General features: G+C 42.0%; 1 protein-coding gene across 2 annotated transcripts in view; it reads right to left on the reverse strand.

Moving 5' to 3' along the window:
• Positions 1-14,894, reverse strand: part of LOC141133094 (zinc metalloproteinase-disintegrin-like VLAIP-B) — a 108,569-nt gene extending 93,675 nt beyond the window's left edge. Inside the window, exon 1 of one of the 2 annotated variants that reach the window (XM_073622225.1) lies at positions 14,726-14,894. In XM_073622225.1, coding sequence (XP_073478326.1) covers positions 14,726-14,777 — 52 coding nt within the window. In that variant the 5' untranslated portion in view covers positions 14,778-14,894. The remainder of the gene's footprint in view (positions 1-14,725) is intronic. The other variant, XM_073622224.1, reaches the window with a different exon arrangement.
• Between the last annotated feature and the right edge of the window lie 10,224 nt (positions 14,895-25,118).

Here is a 25,118-nt window from a genome sequence, read left to right on the forward strand (position 1 = left end):
GCTGGGCAGTGGTGTTTGCCATATATAATCCTGTATGTACTGTGCAGGCAGATCTTCTTTATCATTTTTAACTAGATTTGAAAACTGTCTGTCCTAAGGCTAGGTTCACAGTTGTGCAGCTCTGTGAGCTGCAATTTACATGGGCACAGCAACCTATTCATTTGAATGGGCTGCTTTGCCTCCTAAAAAACGCAGGGAAAAGGTCCCTGCACCTTTTCTGAAAACGCGGCCAGCACCGAAACTGCAAGTGCAGTGCAGTTTCCAGTGCGAGGAAACCATGCTGCGTGGAGGTGCCATTAGGATTAACAGATGCGGTCTAGCAGTGGCAACCACCCGCACAAGTGTTGGGGGGGGTAGAAGTTGGGTTTCTTGCATTGGATGTTAATAAGGACAGACTTGGGACAGTCTCACTCTGACATTGTTTAAAAAAACTTTGCAGTCAAGCATTTAATCTCATCCCGTGAAACATCTAAAAAAGATAAGAAATATAAAAAAAAAAAAAAAAAAAAAAAAAAAAAAAAAAAACTTTTTAGGCATCCCGTGAATGCTTAGGGGAACATATAACAAACATGGGGTTCTCTCAAATTTGACTGTGAAAGTGGAAATACCCTTGAAATTTAGGAACTGGATGACCACAAACACAAATGCTAAAGAGGAACTAAAACTTATCTTTGAAAAAAATGCTGAAAAGGTAGGCTTTTAGGTTATTGATTATAAAGGAAAGAATAAAAAAAAATTATATATATATATTTTAAAAAATCTGTTATACTTATCTGCTCTGTGCAGAGCAGCCCCAATCCTCTTCTTTTTTAAGTCCACAGCTGGCAGTCCTGGCTCCTCCCCCCTGCTGAGTGCCCCCAACAGCAAGCCTCTTGCTATAGGGGCACTTGAGTGGGCTCGCACCCGAGCTGTGCTCTGTGTGTCCATTCACACACAGAGCTCGGCTCCGCACCACCCTGTCCCCACTCTCTCCTCCCTGGCTATGGTTGACAGCAGCAGGAGCCAAAGGCTCAGATCTCAGTCTTAGAGCCTGTGGGGGACAGATGCAGGATCGGACCAATGCTGCATCCACCTAGGTAAGTATGATTCTTATAAAAATAAAAAAAAATCCCCCATACTTCTCTTTTAAGGTAAAAAAAAAAACTTTAGCCTTTAGAACCACTTTAATGCTTCTCCCTGCCTGTCAATGCTTCTTTTTACGAAGTGAACACAAAGCCGTGCACAAGCAGCTCATTGTACATGCATCATAGTTATGTCATTTTGGCCTAGACAATCAAGATGGTCAAACACTCTGAACCTGGACTAAAACGGGGGAGAGGTTAAAGAGCCAGAGACAATGGAGGCTGTGGGAGTCGCATCACTGGAGTAGGACATTCACAAGGTAAGTATGCCATAATGTGCAAAGATGCTCAGCATACTTCAAATGATGACTAAAGCTCCTGGAGACCCCAACATTCCTAAGTGGTTTAGTTTCACGTTAAAGCTGACAATACACCAGTAGAATTTCTTTTGAATGCTTGTATGAAAATTCTGAAAAATCATAGCAGTATTTCTCTCCATTAAGTCATTTGTTACATTTTATTACATTTGTGCCTTTTATAATTTTTCCTAAATGAAAACCACATTCAGCCTAGGTTCACATAATGCGATTTGGCATGCAATTTGGCAATTGATGGCACAGTGGCTGCGTTTGATGGCACAGTGGCTGCGTTTGATGGCCACAGCGGCTGCGTTTGATGGCCACAGCGGCTGCGTTTGATGGCCACAGTGAGGCTGCGTTTGATGGCCACAGCGGCTGCGTTTGATGGCCACAGTGAGGCTGCGTTTGATGGCCACAGTGAGGCTGCGTTTGATGGCCACAGTGAGGCTGCGTTTGATGGCCACAGTGAGGCTGCGTTTGATGGCCACAGTGAGGCTGCGTTTGATGGCCACAGTGAGGCTGCGTTTGATGGCCACAGTGAGGCTGCGTTTGATGGCCACAGTGAGGCTGCGTTTGATGGCCACAGTGAGGCTGCGTTTGATGGCCACAGTGAGGCTGCGTTTGATGGCCACAGTGAGGCTGCAATTGAGGTTTTTTTTCCTGAATTTTTCAGTTTGTTTGCACCCCCCCGAAAACTTTTAAGCACCAGCCGCCCTGGAGTTCAGCCTTTACCTTTAAGTTCATCCAAGGGTATGGGCGGATATGAATACTTCTATATATTAAGTAAAATGCTGAGTAATGTGCATGTAAATCCAGGAAATAACTAGCGCACTTTGAGCTGCCTCAAGCTGTATGCATTTGTAGAATAGGATTTCGCAATGATTATTGATCAATGCTCACAGTGAAAAACATTTTTCGAGTCCAACAAAATCCAGATTTTTCACTTTTTCAGATTTTTTGCAAGTGTTCACTTGCATACCTGTGTGCACAAGACCAAGACGCATCTGACATTGGTCATTGGTCATCACGGAAGCCCCCCCAAAATGATATACCATGAATAGACAGTCTTAGAAATATACAAATAATATGTCTCTGTACTTCTCCTCAAACCTAATTGATGAAGCTTCTTGCACTGGAACCCTCCTTAAAGTGGAACTTCACTCAAAAAGTGAAGTAGTGCTTGTTTGCTTCCTCCCTCCAGCCTGTAATTGAGTTCCAGTTTTTTTGGGGGGGAAAGCAAGTGCTGATTTTTATAGGTGCCCACTCCTTGACTAGGCAAGGATGGCCTGCCTCACCCCCTCCCCTTATGTAGCCCTCCTGGGAGATGTCACATGTCCTAGGGGGCTGCAGTACCATTCACAGTGTGCCATGTGGGCTTGTGCATTTATAGTGGGGACCTATATCCAAGATGGTGGCACTAGAGACCCGCAGCAAGAAGGCAGTGGGAAGACAGCGTTGGACTCCAGGCACTGGTAAGTACCTGATATTTAAAACTCAGCAGCTACAGTATAAAAAAAACCTGAAGGTCCTCTTTAACCAATTGACGCCGACCGTAAACAAATATGCGGCCCCACTGTACTGGGCTTTTTTTCCATGGGGCCGCATATTTGCGTATATCCCTTTGTGCTGGGAGCGCAACGCATGCCACGCTCTCAGCACAGAGTCCAGGGTCTCAGTGGGAGCCCAGAGCCCTGTTCTAATGATTGGGACCTGGATCTCCTGATTCCGGGTCACCTGATTGCTGTGATAGCCTCCGATTGGCTATCACTGTGAAGCCCATCCCTGTGTTTTCCTTCTCTGAATGGAGGAAAGAGATACTTATATTCTCTCTCTCTCTCTCTCTCTCTCTCTCTCTCTCTCTCTCTCTCTCTCTCTCTCTCTCTCTCTCTCTCTCTCTCTCTCTCTCTCTCTCTCTCTCTCTCTCTCTCTCTCTCTCTCTCTCTCTCTCTCTCTCTCTCTCTCTCTCTCTCTCTCTCTCTCTCTCTCTCTCTCTCTCTCTCTCTCTCAAAATAAAAAGTGTGTGTAAAAATAAATAAATAATAATAAAAAATAAAATAAAAAATACAAAAAAATACCTAGATCACGGTTTAATCTAGGTCAGTGCCAAGGTTAGTGTTTGGGTCAAGGTCAGGATCAGTATTTTTTTTTTTCTTTTACCGGAATTTTTTTTTTGTTTTAAGTTAAGTATCAGTGTCAGTGTGTTTAAGGTAGGATAGAAAAAAAAAAAAAAAAAAGGAAAATGCGCACCATTGTTTTTGGGCTGAACTACGGGTACAAACAACAACTAACCTAACAGCATACACATATGTTGTATTTCTGCGATTGTCAGGAGCAGGAGAATTTAATTTGAGTTGTTCTTTGGTGGTAGTTGCAAGAAATGTACAGCTAAATTTAAAAAAAAAAAAAATTTTTTTTTTTTTTTTACGATATTGGCCCAGTTTCCTTTTGATAATAGAGAAAAAAAAAAAACCCAGGAGATATCCATTACCATTTTCCACCAAATGAAAGCCTAATTTGTCCTGAAAAAAAAAAACAAGGTATAATCTACCTGAATGCATAAAGTAGTTGTGATGATATTTACGGTTTTACTAAGTCAAAGTTGCAAAAATTGTGCTTAGGCATTAGATTTGTTTTACCCTTAGGCGCAAAGGGGTTAAATACTTTATTACCCGAATCAATCTGTCCAATATCTCTCCAAATGTTGGATTTAAAACCCCCCCGCCAGAGAACTAGCCCACTGCCTAGAAAAAGTTATACACCAAGGTGAATCATAATGACCAATCAGGGTTTATCACTACAGTCCCTCTCATATAGAAGCCTTCCTTTCTGTCTTATCTGGGGATCCTAGATCGAGTTGGATCAGAATGGAAACAATTGTTGCATGTGTGACATCCGTGTGCATTCTGTTTTTTTCCTGATGGAGGAAAAACAGACCCTATGGTGAATGGATGTAAACGGACATGCGTCCCCCTATATCTTTCTACATACAGTCAGGTTTGGATGCAAACATATTGCATTTAGTCCAGCAATGCTGAATATACCCTAATGTACCTTCGGCTACGCTTAGGGATACATTGCAGTTCATTTTTGATCTGACTAATTATGGATTGAAAGAATGCCCGTATGCAAAAACATGTTCTAGGGACAAATCTCTAACTAAGGCTGCTTTCACACGAAGGCGCTTTACAGGCGCTATAGGGCTAAAAATAGCACCTGTAAAGAGCCTCTCCTAAACGCCGCTCCTACAGCGCCCCTTGCCCATTGAAATCAATGGGCAGCGCCGCTGAAGTGCCAGCAAAGTGCGGCGCTTTGCGGACACTGTTAACCTTTTTTCGGCCATTAGCAGGGGTTAAAAGCGGCCCACTAGCGGCCGAAAAGCACAGCGGAAACCACGGTAAAGCGCCGCTGAAAATGGCGGCGCTTTACCGCGCCGACGCCCCCCCAACGCCCCAGTGTAAAAGTAGCCTAATGCTACACACGACCGGACTTTACGGCATACTTGGTTCGGCGGACCGGAGGCCGTCAGACAATTTGATCGTGTGTGGGCTCCAGCGGACTTTTTTTCCCCAAAAGTTCGACGGACCTAGAAATGAAACATGTTTCAAATCTTTTCGACGGACTCGAGTCTGGTCGAAAAAGTCCACTCGTCTGTATGCTAGTCCGACGGACAAAAACCGACGCTAGGGCAGCTATTGGCTACTGGATATGAACTTCCTTGTTTTAGTCCGGTCGTACGTCATCACGTACGAATCCGTCGGACTTTGGTTGATTGTGTGTAGGCAAGTCCGTTCATTCGGAAAATCCGTCATAAAGTCCGTCGAAAAGCCCGCAGGACAAAGTATGCCGTAAAGTTTGCTTGTGTGTACGCGGGATGAAACTGACCACAGAAACAAAAGGAAGTTAGGAACAATGCTCTGTACCTAAAATCATTGTAATATTTTATTACTGCAAGTCATCACCCATTCCTGTGCATGAATCATAATAAGTGGCTGGCACAGTCATCCCGGTGAGATTGCTCCATAAATGGTAAAAGGTGCCAAAGGGGAAGAAAACAAGAACATTCCTTAGGAACTACCCAGACTACGCAGCGATTGAGCAATGTCCTTTCGAAGGAACTTACTTTACCCAGAAGCTACCATATCTTCCCCCACCATGAAAACCACTATGTAAACCAATGGGATCTCAGAAGTCTCAGAACAGCCAACACTGTCAAGTAATGTTAAGACCCCTTTCACACTGGGGCGGTTTTCAGGCATTTTAGCACTGGAAATCGCTTCTCCAAAGCACCTGAAAGCCGCCTCCCATTCATTCAAGTGTGACTTAACACTGGGGCCGTGCGCTTGCGGGACGTTCCAAAAAGTCCTGCAAGCAGCATCTTTGGGGCAGGTTGGAAGCGCTGTATTTAGCACTCCCAAAATGCCCTGTCCAAACCCCTTCTTTGGAGTTAAAAGCACCCCGCTAGTGTCCGAAAAGCGCCGCTTAAACAGTGGTAAAGCGCCACTAAAACAATCGCCGCATTACTGCGAAGGCAGCCGCAGGGTGAAAGGGGTCTAATGGACACTGTGCTGCTGACCCTACGTATCTAAATGTACATGTATTAAAGCACCAAGGAACTCCAACGAAGAAATAATAAAATACAACCTATACCAGTAAACAAGGCTTCAGCCATTCACAAATAATCCTTAACCTCCCTGGCGGTATGATTATTTCGGATTTTAGGTGCTGAAAGCGGTACCATTATTTTGCATGGAAATTTGGCGTTTTATATTGTAGGTCTGTAAATCTTAACAATAACACACTTAAATCTGTCCAAACAAGAGTCTAGTAGATATCCCGGGTATGATAAAGTTTGAAACACAAAAACATAAATTATAATATAATAAATAAAAATAAATAATTAAAAAAAATTAAAAAAAATAGTAATAAAATAAATTTCCCCACAATTCACTATCACACAATTCTGCAAGTGTTCTAATTTACTATCGCTGTTTTCTAGCTGGTCTAAAGCCACTTTTGACGTAAAGGGACACTTTTTGGTTGCTATGGACAATCTCCAGTTTCCAGGCAGAAAGAACAGTGTATATCATGTAAAACTGCATGCAGGGCATGGGACAAAGCACTGGGGACAAAAGGGATGTGAAATCATTTCATACAGTACTGTAATCTGTAAGATTACAGTACTGTATGTGTTATGATTTTTACTTTTTTTTTAATTTGCCGCCAGGCTCCGCCCCCGTGCGTCGCGCCGCTTGCAGGGAACGGAGCCTGGCACGGAGAGGCTTCGGAGGAGGGCGGAGCCCTCGGACGCTGCGGGTGACATCGCAGGATCCCGGGGACAAGGTAAGTAACGCCGCCCCAGGATCCTGCAATGCGATCCCGAGTGTGGCTCAGGGTTACCGCTAATGGTACTGAATTTTAACCCCGAGCCACACTCGGGAAAACCGCCAGGGAGGTTAAAAGGGGTTGTAAAGGTTCATGTTTTTTCACCTTAATGCATCCTATGCAATAAGGTGAAAAAACACCTGGCAATGACTGCCCCCCCCCCCCCCCGTTTACTTACCTGAGCCCGTTCACCTGCTGTGCGCGTCCCCCGGCGTCCTCTTCTCCGCTGAGTCTGGCCGTTGACTGGATAGATAGGATAGATGGATAGCAGCGCAGCCATTGGCTCACGCTGCTGTCAATCACATCCAATGACGCAGCCTGCCGGGGGGGGCGGGACCTAGTCATACACTTTGTGTCTATGGACGCAGCGTGTATGACAGGGAGCGCGCCCACAAGCTCACCCCCTCGGGATAGGGCTTCCCAGAGGGGGGAGGAGCCCAGAACAGGTGGATCAGGGCCACGCTGTGCAAAACGAACTGCACAGTGGAGGAAAGTATAACATGTTTGTTACTTTAAAAAAAACGAACCCATACAATCCCTTTAATTCCAAACTCGATACACACAAAAAAAAAAAAAAAAAAAAAAAGCAAGATAAAAATAAATAGCCCATTTAAAAAGATAAAATAACAAAACCAGACTTTGCTGTAATATTCATTTTAATGCAGGAATTTCCCTGCAGCACTAGACATCTTATGTCTGATGACCAATATCATTTAACCCACTTCTGCTGAGACCCGGTTGTCTAGCCTATGAATGAACAGAGAGAGAATCAGCACAGTGATGAGCTCATCTCTGTCACTCAACAAAAAAATGCCAAAAATAAATAAATGCATTTCACGTAGTTGCGGCATGGCCCCATTCACTTGAATGGGTTGCATTCAGTGGTGCTACTGTCTGCTGAACCCAACAGGGGGATAATTTTTGCTGTGGCTGCAGGGCAAAGCATCATGGTCATGGCATGTGTACAACACCCATCTGGTTGCATTTGCAGCTTAAAGGGAGTGGTTGGGGGTGGTAAAAACGTGGGTTAACCAAGTGTTTTTACCACACCCCAACTGCAAACATATGCCCTAAGTGAGGGAAGATCCAAAATGTTTGAGTGGTAACTAGAACAAGAAGAGTTAAGAAGCCTTCCAAGGAGGAACAAATGTTCCTGTGACAACTCTGAGGGGGATTTCCCTCGCTTTTCTCTCACATATTTTCTCTCACTTCCTGTTGTATCTACAAAACAGATTTGAAGGATAGCCTCTCCATTGGGTACAGATGGCAAAAAAAAAAAATAAAACAGCTCGAAAGCTGATTTAATAATTTCCTATTATCTAAAATTAAAAAAAGTTTTGGCTTTACATACACTTCAATACCTACAATGTCACTAGGTGACAAACTGAACAAATATGCCAGTTGTAAAATAAGACAACAATAGAAATTGCTATTGATGAGTAAAACACAACAATTGCAAAAAATCTATCATACAATTTACTTCCCAATCATATCAGTCACAAAAGACATGAAAACCTTTTCACTGAATTATTGGCGTCTTCAAACTGATTCCAGCTTGTTAGGATCCCCAGTGATTGTAAAGTCATGACACTGGTTTTACCTTAATGCATTCCCTGCATTAACCACTAACCCTCCGGAAGATTTACCCCCCTTTATGATCATTCCCCTTTTTTTTTTTTTTTTTTTTTAACAACACTATGTTATTCTAACTGACAATTGCACAGTCATGCAACACTGTACCCAAATTAATTTAATACATTTTCACACACGTAGAGCTCTCTTTCGGTGGTATTTAAACACCTCTGGGTTTTTTATTTTTTGCACTATAAAAAAAAAGACAGAAAATGTTGAAAAAAAAACCCAATATTTTTTGCTTTCTGCTATAAAACATATCCAATTAAAATAAATAACTAATAAAAAAAAAAAATTAAAAAAAACACCACTTCTTCATGAATTTAGGCCAATATGTATTCTGTTACATATTTTTGGGAAAAAAATCCCAATAAGCATATATGGATTGGTTTGCACAAAACTTATAATGTCTACAATCTATGATATATTTACTGGAATTTTTATTTATTTATACTAGTAATGGCGGTAATCAGTGACTTATAAGCGGGGACTGTGACACTAATAGTGATCAGTGCTAAAAATATGCACTGTTACTGTACTAATGACACTGGCTGGGAAGGGGTTAACATCTAGGGGGATTAAGATAAATGTGTGCCTATCAGTGCTTGGTGTATTCACTGTGTGCTGTTTTTTTACTAAGGGGTGTGCCAACTTGGGAGCAAGACCTCATATCTGCCCCCATGGCAAACCGCTTGCTATGGGGTTAGACAGCAGCAGTGAGGGGACCCCAGAGGAGGAGGTTTAGGGCCATTGTGTGCAATACCATTGCTCAGAGCAGTTAAGTATAAAGTGTTTTTATTTTAAGTTAAAAAAAAAAAAAAATTACAAATTTTCCTTTAAACTGCAATTCCAACTAATCTGAAATATGCATTTCAGATTTTGGAGGATTCTGACAGTTTTTTTTTATATATTTTTGGGGGGAGATCTCTGCAATTTAATTTCTGTATCTGTCTGATTTGAATGCTATGAGGGGGGGGTCTTCCTTTCCTTTCTGGATTTTCAATACATTTTATCGTATAGATATAGAGAACACTCAGGAGGTGTTGGAACATGCAGAGCTGGGCGGAAACAGAGAAAAAAATCCCAGGTGGACAGGAAGGGAGGCAGATTATTCCAGACAGATCCTGCTCTTGGAGCTTCTATAGAAGAAGCCAGGGGCTGACTTGGGCTGCCTTTACCTGTAACTAAAATATCAAGGCTTTACAATATTTTATTGAACAAGGTGTCTATACCCAATTACAGTATAATATTTAATTAAAAAAATTATTTGCAATTTAAGTCTGTTCTTTAGGCTCCATTCGAACTTGTATGGGTGCAACTTGGATACGACTTTGGCTTTGACCAGTGATCATGGACAACTGTTGCATTGTATAACATTCAGGTATGACTTTCCTGCAAATTTTGAGGGTTAACATTAAAGTCTATAGCCCTCAAGTTGCAAGAAAGTCGGACCAAAGTAGTGCATGAAGTCGCTGCAACTTTAAATCGCACATATATGAATGGTTACCATTGGAAAACAACTTGTCATGTGACTTTGATGTCCAAAGTTGCATGACAAGTCGCACCAGTGTGAATGGAGCCTTCGGCTAGGTTCACCCTAAAAAGCGTTGAGGGAATCCCATGATCAGTTGCGATCTGCAGCGGGTTGTCAATGTTAAGGCAATGTTTATCAACTCCAATCCTCAAGTACCCCCAACAGGTCATGTTTTCAGGCTTTCCATTATTTTGCACAGGTGATTTGATCAGTTTCACTGCCTTAGTAATTACCACAGCCGTTTCATCTGAGGGAAATCCTGAAAACATGACCTGTTGTGGGAACTTGAGGACTGGAATTGAGAAACATTGTGTTATGGTAATGACACCCCAGATGCAGTGCATTTGCCTGCGTGGGATTGCATGGTACAAAAGCACCATGCGATCCAGTTGCACTGCGATTCCAGAAGTAGTGCATGCACTACTTTTTGTGCAATGCAATGCAATTTGAGCCTATTCAAAATGAATGAGTTCAAATTGCACTGCACTACATCACATGTGAATTGCACAGGAATACGCTGCGCATTTCTGTGCAATTCATAGTGTGAACCAGGGCTAACTGTTAGAAGAGGCGACTTGAATTAAAATTGTGAAAATGTAATCGCACATGCAGGGGCGATGGAGTCTCATTGCAAACCTTTGATAGGGGTAACCAGGCTAACTTTCATTGTAGCAACTGGCAGTGGCACCTGCACACATATCACTGATCCTACCATAAAGAATGTCTAAATCAAGAACAGGCAGGGCCGGTGCTACCACTAGGTGAACTAGGCAGCCGCCTAGGGCGCAGCCATGGCCAGTACCACATTTCTCTCCTGTCACCACCTCATCCCTGGTAGATGTCACTTCTAAAGCTGCTGCAACACACATCACAGGGGGGTATAGTCTATGCAGGCCAGTGTGTGCAGGAAAGGGGGCAATTTGTGTGGGAAGGAAGTGTAGGGTTAAAGGAGGGCAGTGTTAACAGGAGGGTGGTGTAGGGTTAAAGGGGGAAGTGTATACAGGAAGGGGGTGTAGGATTAAAGGGGGGCAGTGTGTACAGGAAGCGGGGGTGGAGGATTAAAGGGGCAGTGTATACAGGAAGGGGAGCATAGGGTTAAAGGAGGGGGAGCAATATGTACAGTTTTTATTTTTTGTTTTTTGGGCTGCAAGTAGCTGGTCTTGCCTAAGGTGCAAAATAGTCTAGCACCGGCCCTGAGAACAGGCAGCAGGAGATGTCAGCATAGTCCTTAAAGCAGAACTCCAAGCTTCAGTGAACTTCTAAATAGTTTGTTTGGGCCAAGCTGGCCTTCTATGATTGGCTGAGAGTGTAATGTTATCCGTCTCAGCCATACGGAGGAAGCTTTGTATTCAATCACAGAATAAAAAGCTTCCTGTGAATGGCTGAGCAGCGCTCAGCACGACTCGATTTTGTCCTGGGAGTGTCCTGCTGGTGGAATACAGTACTGTATAGTGTATGTAGCTGACACTACTTACAGTTTATAAAGCGCACACAGCCCTGCACTTGTTCATTAGAGCCCTTGCACAATGGGGCGGGGGGCGGCGTCGGCGGTAAAACGCTGCTATTATTAGCGGCGTTTTACCGTCGGTATGCGGCCGCTAGCGGGGCGGTTTTACCCCCCGCTAGCGGCCGAGAAAGGGTTAAATACCACCGCAAAGCGCCTCTGTATAGCCGCGCCGTCCCATTGATTTCAATGGGCAGGAGCGGTAAGGGAGCGGTATACACACCGCTCCTTCACCGCTCCGAAGATGCTGCTGGCAGGACTTTTTTTACCGTCCTGCCAGCGCATCGCTCCAGTGTGCAAGCCCTCGGGGCTTGCACACTGGATACACAGCAGCGGCACTTTCGGGGCGGTTTGCAGGCGTTATTATTAGCGCAATAGCGCCTGCAAACCGCCCCAGTGTGCAAGGGCTCTTAAGGAAATAGTTTGTTTGGACCAGCTTGGCCCAAACAAACTATTTAAAAATCACTAAAACCTGTGAATTAGCTTAAGGCTATATGTACACTACAGCTCCTTTAGGAGCTTTTGGTGTTTTTTTTTTGCCAAAGCTCCTAAACTCAACTCCATAAAACCCTATGTGTCCATGTACACATAGGCTTTTAGGATCGTTTAGAAGTAAGCGTATTCGCAACTCTACGCACCCGCGCGGAAGCTGACACTCCGCATCGCTAATCACAGGTAGTGAGACGTTTCCCGATCTGTGCAGCCGCGGCTCATGAAATGACTCACTGCCTGTGATTAGCGCTGCGGAGCTTCCTGGTGGGCGCGGGCACGTAGAGTTGCGAACACGCCTGACCTCATCCTTATCTAGGAGCTGCTGCGGATAGAGTAGGTTCAACCTCTTCTACAACCTTCTTCTCCTGAACGTGGAAGAATCGCGTTCAGGATAGGAGCATTTTGACGGCTGGTTGAAATCACGGCAAAATAGGTAAGCTATGTGTACATGAAGCCTAAAAGCTGGTCAAGCACATTTTTTTTTTGTTCAGCCTGCGGGATAAACAGAAAAAATAAACAGATTCTTCCATCCACATTATAGTATATGAATCTCCCACTTCGGCCATTGTATTTTGACGGTCAGCCCATATCTGATTGGCTGCAGCTGCTGTTTGTCAGACAATTTGCCACCCAATCAAAGGATGTCAAGTGATGGGGGCCGACAGAGCCGCCCACTGAGCAAATGTCAGATGGTTCATCAGGAACTGAACAGCTTTACACTATTAGGGGTTAGTGTTTGGATTAAAGTTATAGTTGTAGTACCAATAATAATAATAATAATAACTATAATTATATTTTATGACAAAGTGATTAATGCCACAATTATGCCCCATACACACTATGAGAAAAATTGGGTGAGCGATCGGCCAGTTTTCCTTCGATGTTTCACAGCAAGTCAGAACTGAGGATAGAAAAAAAACTGAGGCTAGAAATAAAAAAATGTATGAAAATTCTCCTACGACAAAGGATTCTTTTTTATTGTTGTTTCTGATCATGCGCAGTCTTTCAGATATTTCTTGTACGAAAACAGTACATGTTAAACGAAAATCGTTGGTTCTGTTCCTGTACGAGAAAAATTTTAGAGTTTGTCCCTTTTGGAAATTTTTGTTCGGAAGGTCGGAATGGGCTGTCGAAAGTTGTGTACACACTATCAGAAAATTGTATGAAAGTTCCTCGGAAGAAAATATTTGCCCGATTTTCTTTATAGTACGTTACTCTATACTCCTAATACAGAAAAATGTAAACCTTAACTTTAAGGGTCCATATATCACCAGCTGTTGTGTTACAATGCAGCGGCTGGTGGCTGCTATGTGGAGGGGTACAACTGCATAACTGCAGTGCTAATCCAACGCGATTGTCAGATTGTACTGTTCATTTTTTTTTTTTTTTTTTTTTTAACAAATTTTAATGAAGTGTCACACTGACATTTCACTAAGTTCTGTTGGCCTCTGAGTGGTGCGAGCCAGTGGATTGCCCTATTTTTTTTCAGTGTACACTAATGCATTTGTGTGAACCGGGCACATTGAAAACAAGGCATTTTGACTTGTCCTGCCATGGAGCTGCACTGGAATAGCTGCCCAACTCAGTTCCATCACACTTCACGTGAATGTTTTTTAGTGCTACAAACCTCAGCTGTCCTATAATGCTTTCGCTGCAGAGAGCCTCTGGGATTCTTGATTAATTTAGGCTTACAAAGGTTAATTTCAGTCTTTAGCAGAGGGTAATACATCTTCACTTAGGCCGGCCATACATGGTTCAAATCTCGGACAGTTCAGCAGGAACTGGCCAAGATTGCCCCGTTAATGGGCAGGCTGAATGCACCAATTTGATCAGCCTGCCGGATTCTCTTGCGATTATTGCTAGTGGCTGCTATAGCCACTAGCAATAATCACTGTCTTCTTCCGGCAGGGATAGCTTCGACCCCCCACCGGTACAAGACAATTGCGGATTCCCCTGTCAACACCTGTGGCTGCAGGATATACATTTGTAGCGTGTATGGCCAGCATTATACAGCTAAGCAAATGCTTTACTGCTCAGAAGTGAATCTATGACTAGCAACCTGAAGCCTGGTTTCAGCCCTTTAGTACTGGAAGCAGCTTCTCGTAATGGGGCCCCCTCCTACCCCAGACCCCATAACAGCCATATGGGCTTCTTTGGCTACTGTCACACCACTGGATGTCATATTTGAAAAATCTCAAGCACAAAGAATATTTCCAGGGACAGACTCAGCTCTCCAGGTTTGGGTGTGTCGAAGGCATGAAAACCTGTTATGAAGAGAAGCAGAAAAGTGGAGCCTGCATACCTTGTTATCACACACAATCCCAAAGCCTGGAGGCTGTCCATTGATTGCTGTAATCTGATCTACTGCTAGAGAAACAAAGTCTATATACACTTTCATTGCAAACAATACATGGACTTTAAAATTAACATGTATGCAAACCAAACACGGAAATACACTTATCAATTCACCCCAGACTACACTACGATGTCCCAGCAAGTCATTGACATTTGATCTTCTATTCACACATGACAGCTTTGTAAAAAGTTAATGTATAGGGCTACATGGGCAATCAAAATACTTTACTACTGATAGATTCAACTACTTTATTGTTTTTGTTTAACTATTAATTCAGTGTGCTATAAATTAAGTTTCACTAACAAGCAGTCTGTTTTTGCAGTAGCAAACAGAAAAAATGTCCAATAGCTTCCACCATACAATAATTATAGGAGCTCTTCCTATAGGGCAGTGCCCCAAACTCACCTAGCACCTGGCAGTGCAGCAGTGCCAAGAGGAGTAGTGCAGCCCCCAGCATGGTCTATGTTATGTTCTTGTGTTCACTCCTTGCAGAGAGGAAATGAGTTCTGTATATCATGCTGGGGATGCCTTGCTTTATAGAGACTCACATGAGCAAACAGGTTACACAAGTCTACAGATGAGGAGGCGGACGTTTCAACACACTTATCCCTAAGCCATTCCTCATTGTGTCTACGCTCTTGTGGTGTCCTCCTCTATTTATTATTTGTTTTGATTTGCATACATGTATGCTCTGTAATGTCTCAGTTGGATTGACTATATTGTCACTTGATTGAAAGTCACAGTGAACACACTGGGTGGACACACACTATGGGGTCTATTTATAAAAAAAAATAAAAAATTACATATCATACCCATAATATTTATAATATGTGTGAAAAATCAGTTTCTATTTGTTTCCTTTCACGGGGCAGATGTAACATTCCCTAACATTCAATCTTAAGCAAAAAAGCCTTAAGAACATTCAACCCAACAGAGAAAATAACTTAACACTATGCGCTAAAAACATTCAACCAGAAGATGAAATTCGGTCACTGCAGCACTGTATCAATTCTGTATAGCACTTCACTCACTGCATTCATTACAATTTTGGTCATGACCACAGGAATCTCCATACACTTTGTACAGAGTACAACATTTATTTTTTCTGATGAAATGTTCTTAACCTATAGTATTAAGACTATTTCCTCTATTTGTCAAATGTTCTTTATCTCTTCTAATCAAATGTTTTAAGCCTATAGTCTTAGGGTATTTTCTTTATTGGTTGAATGTTCTTAACCTCCCTGGCGGTATGATTATTTCGGATTTTAGGTGCTGAAAGCGGTACAATTATTTTGCATGGAAATTTGGCATTTTATATTGTAGGTCTGTAATTCTTAACAATAACACACTTAAATCTGTCCAAACAATAGTCTAGTAGATATCCCGGGTATGATAAAGTTTGAATAACAAAAACATAAATTATAATATAATAAATAAAAATAAATAATTAAAAAAAAATAAATAAATAATAAAATACATTTCCCCACGATTCACTATCGTCCATTTCTGCAAGTGTTCTAATTTACTATCGCTGTTTTCTAGCTGGTCTAAAGCCACTTTTGACGTAAAGGGACACTTTTTGGTTGCTATGGACAATCTCCAGTTTCCAGGCAGAAAGAACAGTATATATAACATAAAACTGCATGCAGGGCATTGGACAAAGCACTGGGGACAAAAGGGATGTGAAATCATTTCATACAGTACTGTAATCTGTAAGATTACAGTACTGTATGTGTTATGAGTTTTACATTTTTTGAATTTGCCGCCAGGCTCCGCCCCGTGCGTCACGACGCTCGCAGGGAACGGAGCCTGGCAAGGAGAGGCTTCGGAGGAGGACAGACCCCGCAGACAGAGCGGGGGACATCGCAGGATCCCGGGGACAAGGTAAGTAAAGCCACACCAGGATCCTGCGATGTAATCCCGAGTGTGGCTCGGGGTTACCACTAATGGTCCTGAATTTTAACCCCGAACCACACTCGGGAAAACCGCCAGGGAGGCTACACCACATGCCAAACGGGCCATAGACAAATGACATCCTCGGTAATGGCTGCAGCAACATGCCATAACCCCGGTATTGATTTTTTTCAGCCGGCGATTCTCTAACCGATAAAAGTGGTCAGAGCGGCGGATTCACTGCTGGATCTCCCCCCTCCTCCTGCTGCTTCCCGGTGGTTGTTAGGCTTGCCTGGACGATTGGTGAGCCCGGGAACCGATCCGGCAGTTGCGGCGGCTGGTAACAGAGATGAGCGAAGGAAAGATGTTTGTTTATCTAATGCTTCATATTGTAGAGGCAATAAGACCCCACATCTCTCCATAAAGAGGACCTCTTACTGCTTATTATCTTGTCACCTCATCTCATGCTCAACTTCAGGACTTCTCCAGAGCCTCTCCCATCCTCTGGAATGCTCTACCCCGATCCGTCCGATTTTCTCCTACTTTATCCACTTTCAGACGATCCCTGAAAACTCATCTCTTCAGATAAGCCTATCTGGCCCCCACCTAACAACTGTACATTTATTCTCTCAATCAGCACATCACCCACAGTTATTACCTCTTGTATCTCTTGACCTTCCCTCCTTAAATTGTAAGCTCTAAGGAGCAGGGCCCTCTGATTCCTACTGTATTAAAGTGTATTATATTTGTACTGTCTACCCTTAAGTTGTTAAGCGCTACGTAAACTGTTGGCGCTATATAAATCCTGTATAATAGTAATAATAATAATCACAAGGGATATTTATATTCCTTGTAATAGGAATAGAAGTGATCAAAAAAAAGGGAAAGTGTAATAATAAAAAAAAGTAATAAAATAATTAAAAATGTTTTTCTTTAAAGTAACCCTGTGCTCACACACAGTGGTGAATGCATACGTAGGTAACGCCCACATATGTAAACGGTGTTCAAACCACACATGTGAGGTATCGCCGGGAACATCAGAGTGAGAGCAATAATTCTAGCACTGGACCTCCTCAATAACTCCAAACCTGTATGCTGTAGAAAAGTTTAAAGCGTCACCTATGGAGATTTTTATGTACTGTAGTTTGCCACCATTCCACAAATGTGCGCAATTTTAGAGCATGACATTTTATGTATCTATTTACCCGGCGTAACATCATCTTTCATATTATACAAAATTGGGGTTACATAGTGTTTTTTTTTTATTCATTCAAGTGTATTTTTTTCAAAAAAATTGCGATTGCAAAACTGCTATGCAAATACCATCCATCAATTGCCATTTTATTCCCTAACCACTTGCCCGACCAGTCCATAGTAAAAATACATCATTACTTTGATGTTTAATACCGGTGTTATGGCAGCAGCTAGTTGCCTCCCGTATCATTTTTTACTATGATCGGTTCTGTGTAAGATAAAAGTGGTCCTGTGAGTGGATTTGCCACGGGATCACTTTTAGAAGCGGCGGGAGGGTTGCCAGATCCATTGGTAAAGCCCAGTAACATTCCGATGCGGTGGTTTGCTGGGCAGGAAGTTGAGTGAGGGCAAGATGGCCCCCACTCGTCTCTATGCCCTTGGAGCACCAGAGCGACGTCTGACATTACTTCCGGTTCTCGGGTCAAAACAATTGATTTTTTTTTTCTTTACGTAAAAATGCAAACATTTTTTTTCTTTTATTTTGCTTTTAAAGGTAAATGAGAGATCCGGGGTCTTTTTGACCCCAGATCTCTCAATAGAGAGGACCTGTCATCCTTATTTCTATTACAAGGGATGTGTACTTTCCTTGTAATAGGAATAAAAGTAATACAAAACATATAAATAAATAAAGAGACAGTGTAGAAATTAAAAAAGTTAAATGAAAAAGAAAAAAAGTTTAAAGCGCCCCATCCCTTCGTGCTCGCGTGCAATAGCAAACGCATACATAAGTCAAGCCCACATAAGTAAACAGTGTTCAAACCACACATGTGAGGTAACGCCGCAAACGTTAGTGCAAGAGCAATAATTCTAGCAAAAGACCTCCTCTGTGACTCTAAACAGGTAACCTGTAAAAGTTTTAAAGCATCGCCTATGGAGATGTTTAAGTACCGTAGTTTGTTGCCGTTCCACAAGCGTGCGCAATTTTGAAATATGACATGTTAGGTATCCATTTACTCAGCGTAACATCATCTTTAACATTATACAAAAAAAAGTTAATAACTATTGTAGGTTTTTTTTCAATTAATTAAAGTGTATTTTTCCTCAAAAAATTGCCTTTGAAAGACCGCTGCGCAAATACTGTGTAACATAAAATATTGCAATGATAGCCATTTTATTCTCTAGGGTCTCTGCTAAAAAAATATTTAATGTTTGGGGGTTGGGTAAGTAATTTTCTAGCAAAAAACACAGATTTTTACATATACGAGAGAAGTGTCAGAAATGGCCCGGTTGGCAATAAAAACATGTTATACTTACTGTACCTGCTCTGTGCAATGATTTGGCACAGAGCAGCCTCTATCCTCCTCTTCTTGGGTCCCCAGCCGGTGTTACTGGCTCCTCCCTCCTGCTGAGTGCCCGCTTGCTATGGGGACACTTGTGCGTGCTTTCTCCTGAGCTGGCTTTGTGTGTCCATAAGACATACAGAGCATGGCTCAGCCCAGCTCACTCCCTCCTTACTGGTTGTGATTGATTGCAGCAGGAGCCAATGCAAGCCATAAGAGACACTGATCTTGTGCACATTGCTGGATTGAGATTGGGCTCAGGTGAGTAAAAGTTGGGAAATGCATTGTAGAAAGTTTTTTACCTTAATGTATATACAGTTGTGCTCGTGAGTTTACATACCCTGGCAGAGTTTATGATTTCTTGGCCATTTTTCAGAGAATATGAATGATAACACAAAAATGTTTCTTTCACTCATGGTTAGTGTTTGGCTGAAGCCATTTATTATCAGTCAACTGTGTTTACTCTTTTTAAATCATAATGACAACAGAAACTACCCAAATGACCCTGATCAAAAGTTTACATACCCTGGTGATTTTGACCTGATAACATGCACACAAGTTGACACAAAGGGGTTTGAATGGCTATTAAAGGTAACCATCCTCACCTGTGATTTGTTTGCTTGTAATTAGTGTAGCAATAACTCTCGGTGGAGCTGCTGGTTTAAAGCGGGCTGTTACCGTCACCTTCGCTACGCTTATTTCACCAGAACCGGGTCTAGGGTCCTGTTGAGTTTACCATCATACAATGCAGGCACCGGACACTTGATTATCTTTTCCAATGCTTTAATAAACTTGAGTTGCAGGAAGTAGCAGGAAAAAGGTAGAAGGAAAGCTGTAGGGAAGCTCAAATACCTTTTCTTAACGTTCTTAATGTAACTTTAGGAATTGAAAGCTCGTAGCTGATTACATTCTCTTTGTAGAATTAAATCTTTGCCCGCCTGGATAGGTTTCTCTCACCAACCTAGCAGCCAGCACGCAGCACGAACAAAAGTCTCTGCCACAGACTTGATCGGAACAAAACCTGTACGATCCTCTGCCACAGGATGTAATGGTTTACGGTGAATAGCAAACACAGCACTAGAACCTTTAAGCCAACCCGGCAATGCTATGCGATAGGATTACTTTAGGATACGTCCTCCAACTGAGTCACCAGGCCCCTCTCCAGACCAGCACTCTGCATGATCATTCCATGACGGGTCCTCCCCTGGGATCTATTCAGTTGTCCAGCTTCTTCACACAGGATAGACAGCCCAGGACCATTCCTCTGCCACTGTGGTAGGCCCCAGACAGGCTTCTGGGCCCACCCACACACAGAAGGTACGTAGGCCTCCCGATTGGAGGACCACGAGGTAGTACTCTTAGCGCATACCTGTCGGCCAGGAGGGCCAGCAGGTGGACGGAAAACGACCTCAAAACATGGCGTCTGTCCCATAAATACCCTCTCCCAGCATGCAACTCGGAGGACCACCTCCACCGAGTTATCCCCGGGACAGAGGGGCACTCATACACTTCGTAAATAAATATAAATGAGCAGCGCTGTGAAAAAAACTTATATAGTGAAAATATACCAGTGTAAATGGGATAGATAAATAAACCCAATTATTGGATAACTTAATTCATAAACAAAAACATGAGATATATGGTAACAGTCCGAACACATTAAATGGAGTCCAGATGGATATAGTGAAGAGACATAGGCACAGGCCCCAGTCTGAGGCAGGAATGCAGATACAAAGTGGATCCTTCACCGCACCACTGTGATAACTAAAAATGAAATGCGCGCTTACCAAACGGCAAGCATAAGGGGGCTTGCGACCTTAACCTGGTCAGGGCCTTTCATAGGTTGAAGACAACGGCATGCCACTTCATAAACTTTGGAATAATACCCGCTGTCCACCAAGTACAAGGCAATCCCTCTAGCATAGGGATGATATACTCCTAGCTGTCATTGACTGTTCCTCAGAATGAGATGATGCCTGAATAGCAAAGGCATCCATTACCTGGCCATTTGTTCTCTGCAAATAGATCACCTCATACACTTCGACGTGTTGCCTTTCCAACACTGGCCCATAGTAAAGGGACATAAAAAGATATCCAAGGAATTGAGAATGCCAATCAGCAGTGTTCAGACTCGCTGCGCATGGGACATACTTGGACATTCCAACATGGCAATGATCCAAAACACAAGGCCAAGTCGACCTGTCATTGGCTACAGAAGAATAAAGTGAAGGTTCTGGAGTGGCCATCTCAGTCTCCTAATCTCAATATCATTGAGCCACTCTGGGGAGATCTCAGACGTGCAGTTCATGAAAGACAGCCCAAGAATTTACAGGAACTGGAGGCTTTTTACCAAGAGGAATGGTCAGATTTTCCAGAAGATAAAGAGCCTCATCCACAAATACCACAAAAGAGTTCAAGCTGTCATTGATTTTAAAAGGGGCAATATACGGTATTAAGAACTGGGGTATGTAAACTTTTGATCGGGGTCATTAGGGTAGTTTCTGTTGCCATTATGATTTAAAAAGAGTAAACACAGTTGATTGATAATAAATGGCTTCAGCCAAACACTAACCATGAGTGAATGATAAAACAAAAACATTTCTTTCATATTCTCTGAAAAATGGCCAAGAAATTATAAATTCTGCCACGGTATGTAACCTTATGAGCACAACTGTATTGCAATAAGGTAAAAAAAACAAAAAAAAAACCTTCTACCCTTAGAACCATTTCAACTCTTCTGGTGGAATGTTCTCAAGGCTTTTTTCTCTTAGGATCAAATGTTATGCCCCGTACACACGGTCGGATTTTCCGACGGAAAATGTGTGATATTACCTTGTTGTCGGAAACTCCGACCGTGTGTGGGCTCCATCACACATTTTCCATCGGATTTTCCGACACACAAAGTTTGTGAGCAGGCTATAAAATTTTCCGACAACAAAATCCGTTGTCGGAATTTCAGATCGTGTGTACACAAATCCGAAGCACAAAGTGCCACGCATGCTCAGAATAAATAAAGAGATGAAAGCTATTGGCTACTGCTCCGTTTAGAGTCCCGACATACGTGTTTTATGTCACCGCGTTCAGAGCGATCGGATTTTCCGACAACTTTGTGTGACCGTGTGTATGCAAGACAAGTTTGAGCCAACATCCGTCAGAAAAAATCCTAGGATTTTATTGTCGGAATGTCCGATCAATGTCCGACCGTGTGTACGGTGCATTAGAGAAAATATTACATTCACACTGCTATAACAATAGAAACTGACATTTTACAAATTACAATTAAATTTATGAATACAGTGCCTTGAAAAAGTATTCATACCCCTTGAAATTTTCCATATTTTGTCATGTTACAACCAAAAGCGTAAATGTATTTTATTGGGATTTTATGTTATAGACCAACACAAAGTGGCACAGAATTGTGAAGTGGAAGGAAAATTATAAATAATTTTCAAAATTGTTTACAAATAAATATGTGGAAATTGTGGGGTGCATTTGTATTCAGCCCCCCTGAGTCAATACTTTGTAGAACCACCTTTTTCTGCAATTACAGCTGCAAGTTTTTTGGGTATGTCTCTACCAGCTTTGCATATCTAGAGAGTGACGTTTTAGCCCATTCTTCTTTGCAAAATAGCTTAAGCTGTCAGATTGGACAGGAAGCATCTGTGAACAGCAATTTTCAAGTCTTGCCACAGATTCTCTATTGGATTAAGGTCTGGACTTTGACTGGGCCATTCTAACACATGAATATGCTTTGATCTAGCTGTACAGCTCTGGCTGTATGTTTAGGGTCGTTGTCCTGCTGGAAGGTGAACCTCCGCCACATAGTGTTTTGGTCTCATCTGCCCAGAGCATCTTCTTCCATGTTTGCTGTGTCCTCCACATGGCTTCTCGCAAACTGCAAACGAGGCTTCTTATGGCTTTCTTTCTTTGCTTTCTTTTCTTCTTCTTGCTACTCTTCCATAAAGGCAAAATTTGTGGAGTGCACGACTAATAGTTTTCCTGTATACGGATTTTCTTACCCGAGCTGTGGATCTCTGCAGCTCCTCCAGAGTTACCATGGGCCTCTTGGCTGCTTCTCTGATTAATGCTCTCCTTGCCCGGCCTTTCAGTTTAGGTGAACGGCCATGTCTTGGTAGTCTTGTTTTTTTGTTTTTTGATAGTTTCCTTCTTGTAATATGAAAAAAAGCAACTTTTGCCGCTATGCTCACCTTATATACAACAATGTCCTCCACAGACCTGCCTCTTCAAGCACCATTTATTTTCCAGATTGGATAATGTCCAACATCATCCAAACCACTTTCTGTGAGCCCTGGCTTTTAAAGACATGCCCCTGTGGCATCACTGGGCTGGGGACTGCAGGTTTTAAGCTGAACTCCAGCATAAACAAATATTGTCTAAATATAACAGAATAAAATTGGCCTTGATGAAACATTCATAACCAAGAATTATCAATCCCTGGAGTCACGTTTACAAATGGTAATCTAGTAAGCACTGGGGGGGGGTGTTTAACTGGATAGCAAAAGTAATTTGTCACAGAAATTCAGTAGACTAAGACTAGGTAGCAACCCTGAGCTCTATGTAGTCATAACACAATGTAAAAGTTAAAAGTAATACTATATCCAAATAGCTCAATTCCAAGAGGTATAGCATAAACTAGACAATGAACACTAATCATCATAGTCTGGAAAAACCCACAACACCATTAAAGCGTGAATTTTTATAAACATTACAACTTTTAGATTAAAACATAGCCTTTATTTACAACATAGCTTGAGGCCACCAAACCCTATTTTTAAAAAAATGGGTTACCAAATGGGTTCATCATTAAAATCTATTCAAAGAAATACAACACAAAGAAACCGGAAATGTATTGCAAACCCTCTGGGAATATTTATCCACTATTTATGAAAATACTTTTAAATTAAGCAATTAACCAATAGTACCAGGAGTAACCAGCGTCCAGGGTTCTGGTATGAATTATTCAGGGAGAGCGGTTTGTGGATGAATAGAAGACCCCAATGTGTTTTGCCGGGGTGGAAAAAGAACATTAGGAGGTTGCAGTCAAGAAGATGTTTACTGTCTTTCATTCAGCAATAATACCCCAAACCAATCCACAGATTTGAAACCATCATGTTGATAATGGGGTGGATGAACATGAAGAGCCTTTAATGTCCCAGTGTTGAACAGAAGGAAACAAGGCTCAGGTCAACTGAGGCAATAAGTTCATGTGCCCCATAATAATTTAACCACTTGACAACTGGGCACTTAAACCCCCTTCCTAACCAGACCAATTTTCAGCTTTTGGTGCTCTCACATTTTGAATGACAATTACTCAGCCATGCAACACTGTATCTATATGAAATTTTTGTCCTTTTTTTCACACAAATGGAGCTTTCTTTTGGTGGTATTTAATCACCGCTGGGTTCTTTATTTTTTGCGCCGTAAAAGAAAAAAGACCGAAAAATCTGTAAAAAAAATGCATTTTTCTTCATTTCTGTTATAATATTTTGCAAATTAGTAATTTTTCTTCATATATTTTGGCCAAAATTTATACCGCTACATATCTTTGGTAAAATTAACCCAAATCGGTGGATATTATTTGGTCTTTGTGAAAGTTATAGAGTCCAAAAGCTATGGTGCGAATATCTGAAAATTGATCACACCTGAATTACTGACGGCCTATCTAATTTCTTGAGACCCTAACATTCCAGAAAAGTACAAATACCCCCCAAATGATACCTTTTTGGAAAGAAGACATTCCAAGGTATTTAGAAAGATGCATGGTGAGATTTTTGAAGTTGTCATTTTTTCCCACAATTCTTTGCAAAATCAAGGTTTTTTTTTTACTTTTTTTTTTTCCCACAAAATTGTCATATTAGCAGGTTATTTCTCACACATCACATATGCATACCACAAATTACACCCCAAAACACATTCTGCTATTACTCCCGAGTACGGCGATACCACATGTGTGAGACTTTTACACAGCGTGGCCACATACAGAGGCCCAACATGCAGGGGAGCACCTTCAGGCGTTCTGTAGCTCCCAGGCCAATTCTGACATTTCTCTCCTACATGTAAAAATCATCATTTATTTGCTAGAAAATTACATAGAACCCCAAAACATTATATATGTTTTTTTAGCAAAGACCCTAGAGAATACAATGGCGGTCGTTGCAACTTTTTATCTCGCACGGTATTTGCGCAGCAATTTTTTTTAACGCTTTTTTTTGAGAAAAAAACTGTTTTGTGCTTTACAAAAACCAAAACAGTAAAGTTAGCCTAATGTTTTTGCATAATGTGAAAGATGAAGTTATACTGAGTAAATAGATACCCAACATGTCACCTTTCAAAATTGCACGCGCTTGTGG

Source organism: Aquarana catesbeiana, linkage group LG03 (genome assembly GCF_042186555.1).
Source record: "Aquarana catesbeiana isolate 2022-GZ linkage group LG03, ASM4218655v1, whole genome shotgun sequence".
Taxonomy (NCBI): Eukaryota; Metazoa; Chordata; class Amphibia; order Anura; family Ranidae; genus Aquarana; species Aquarana catesbeiana.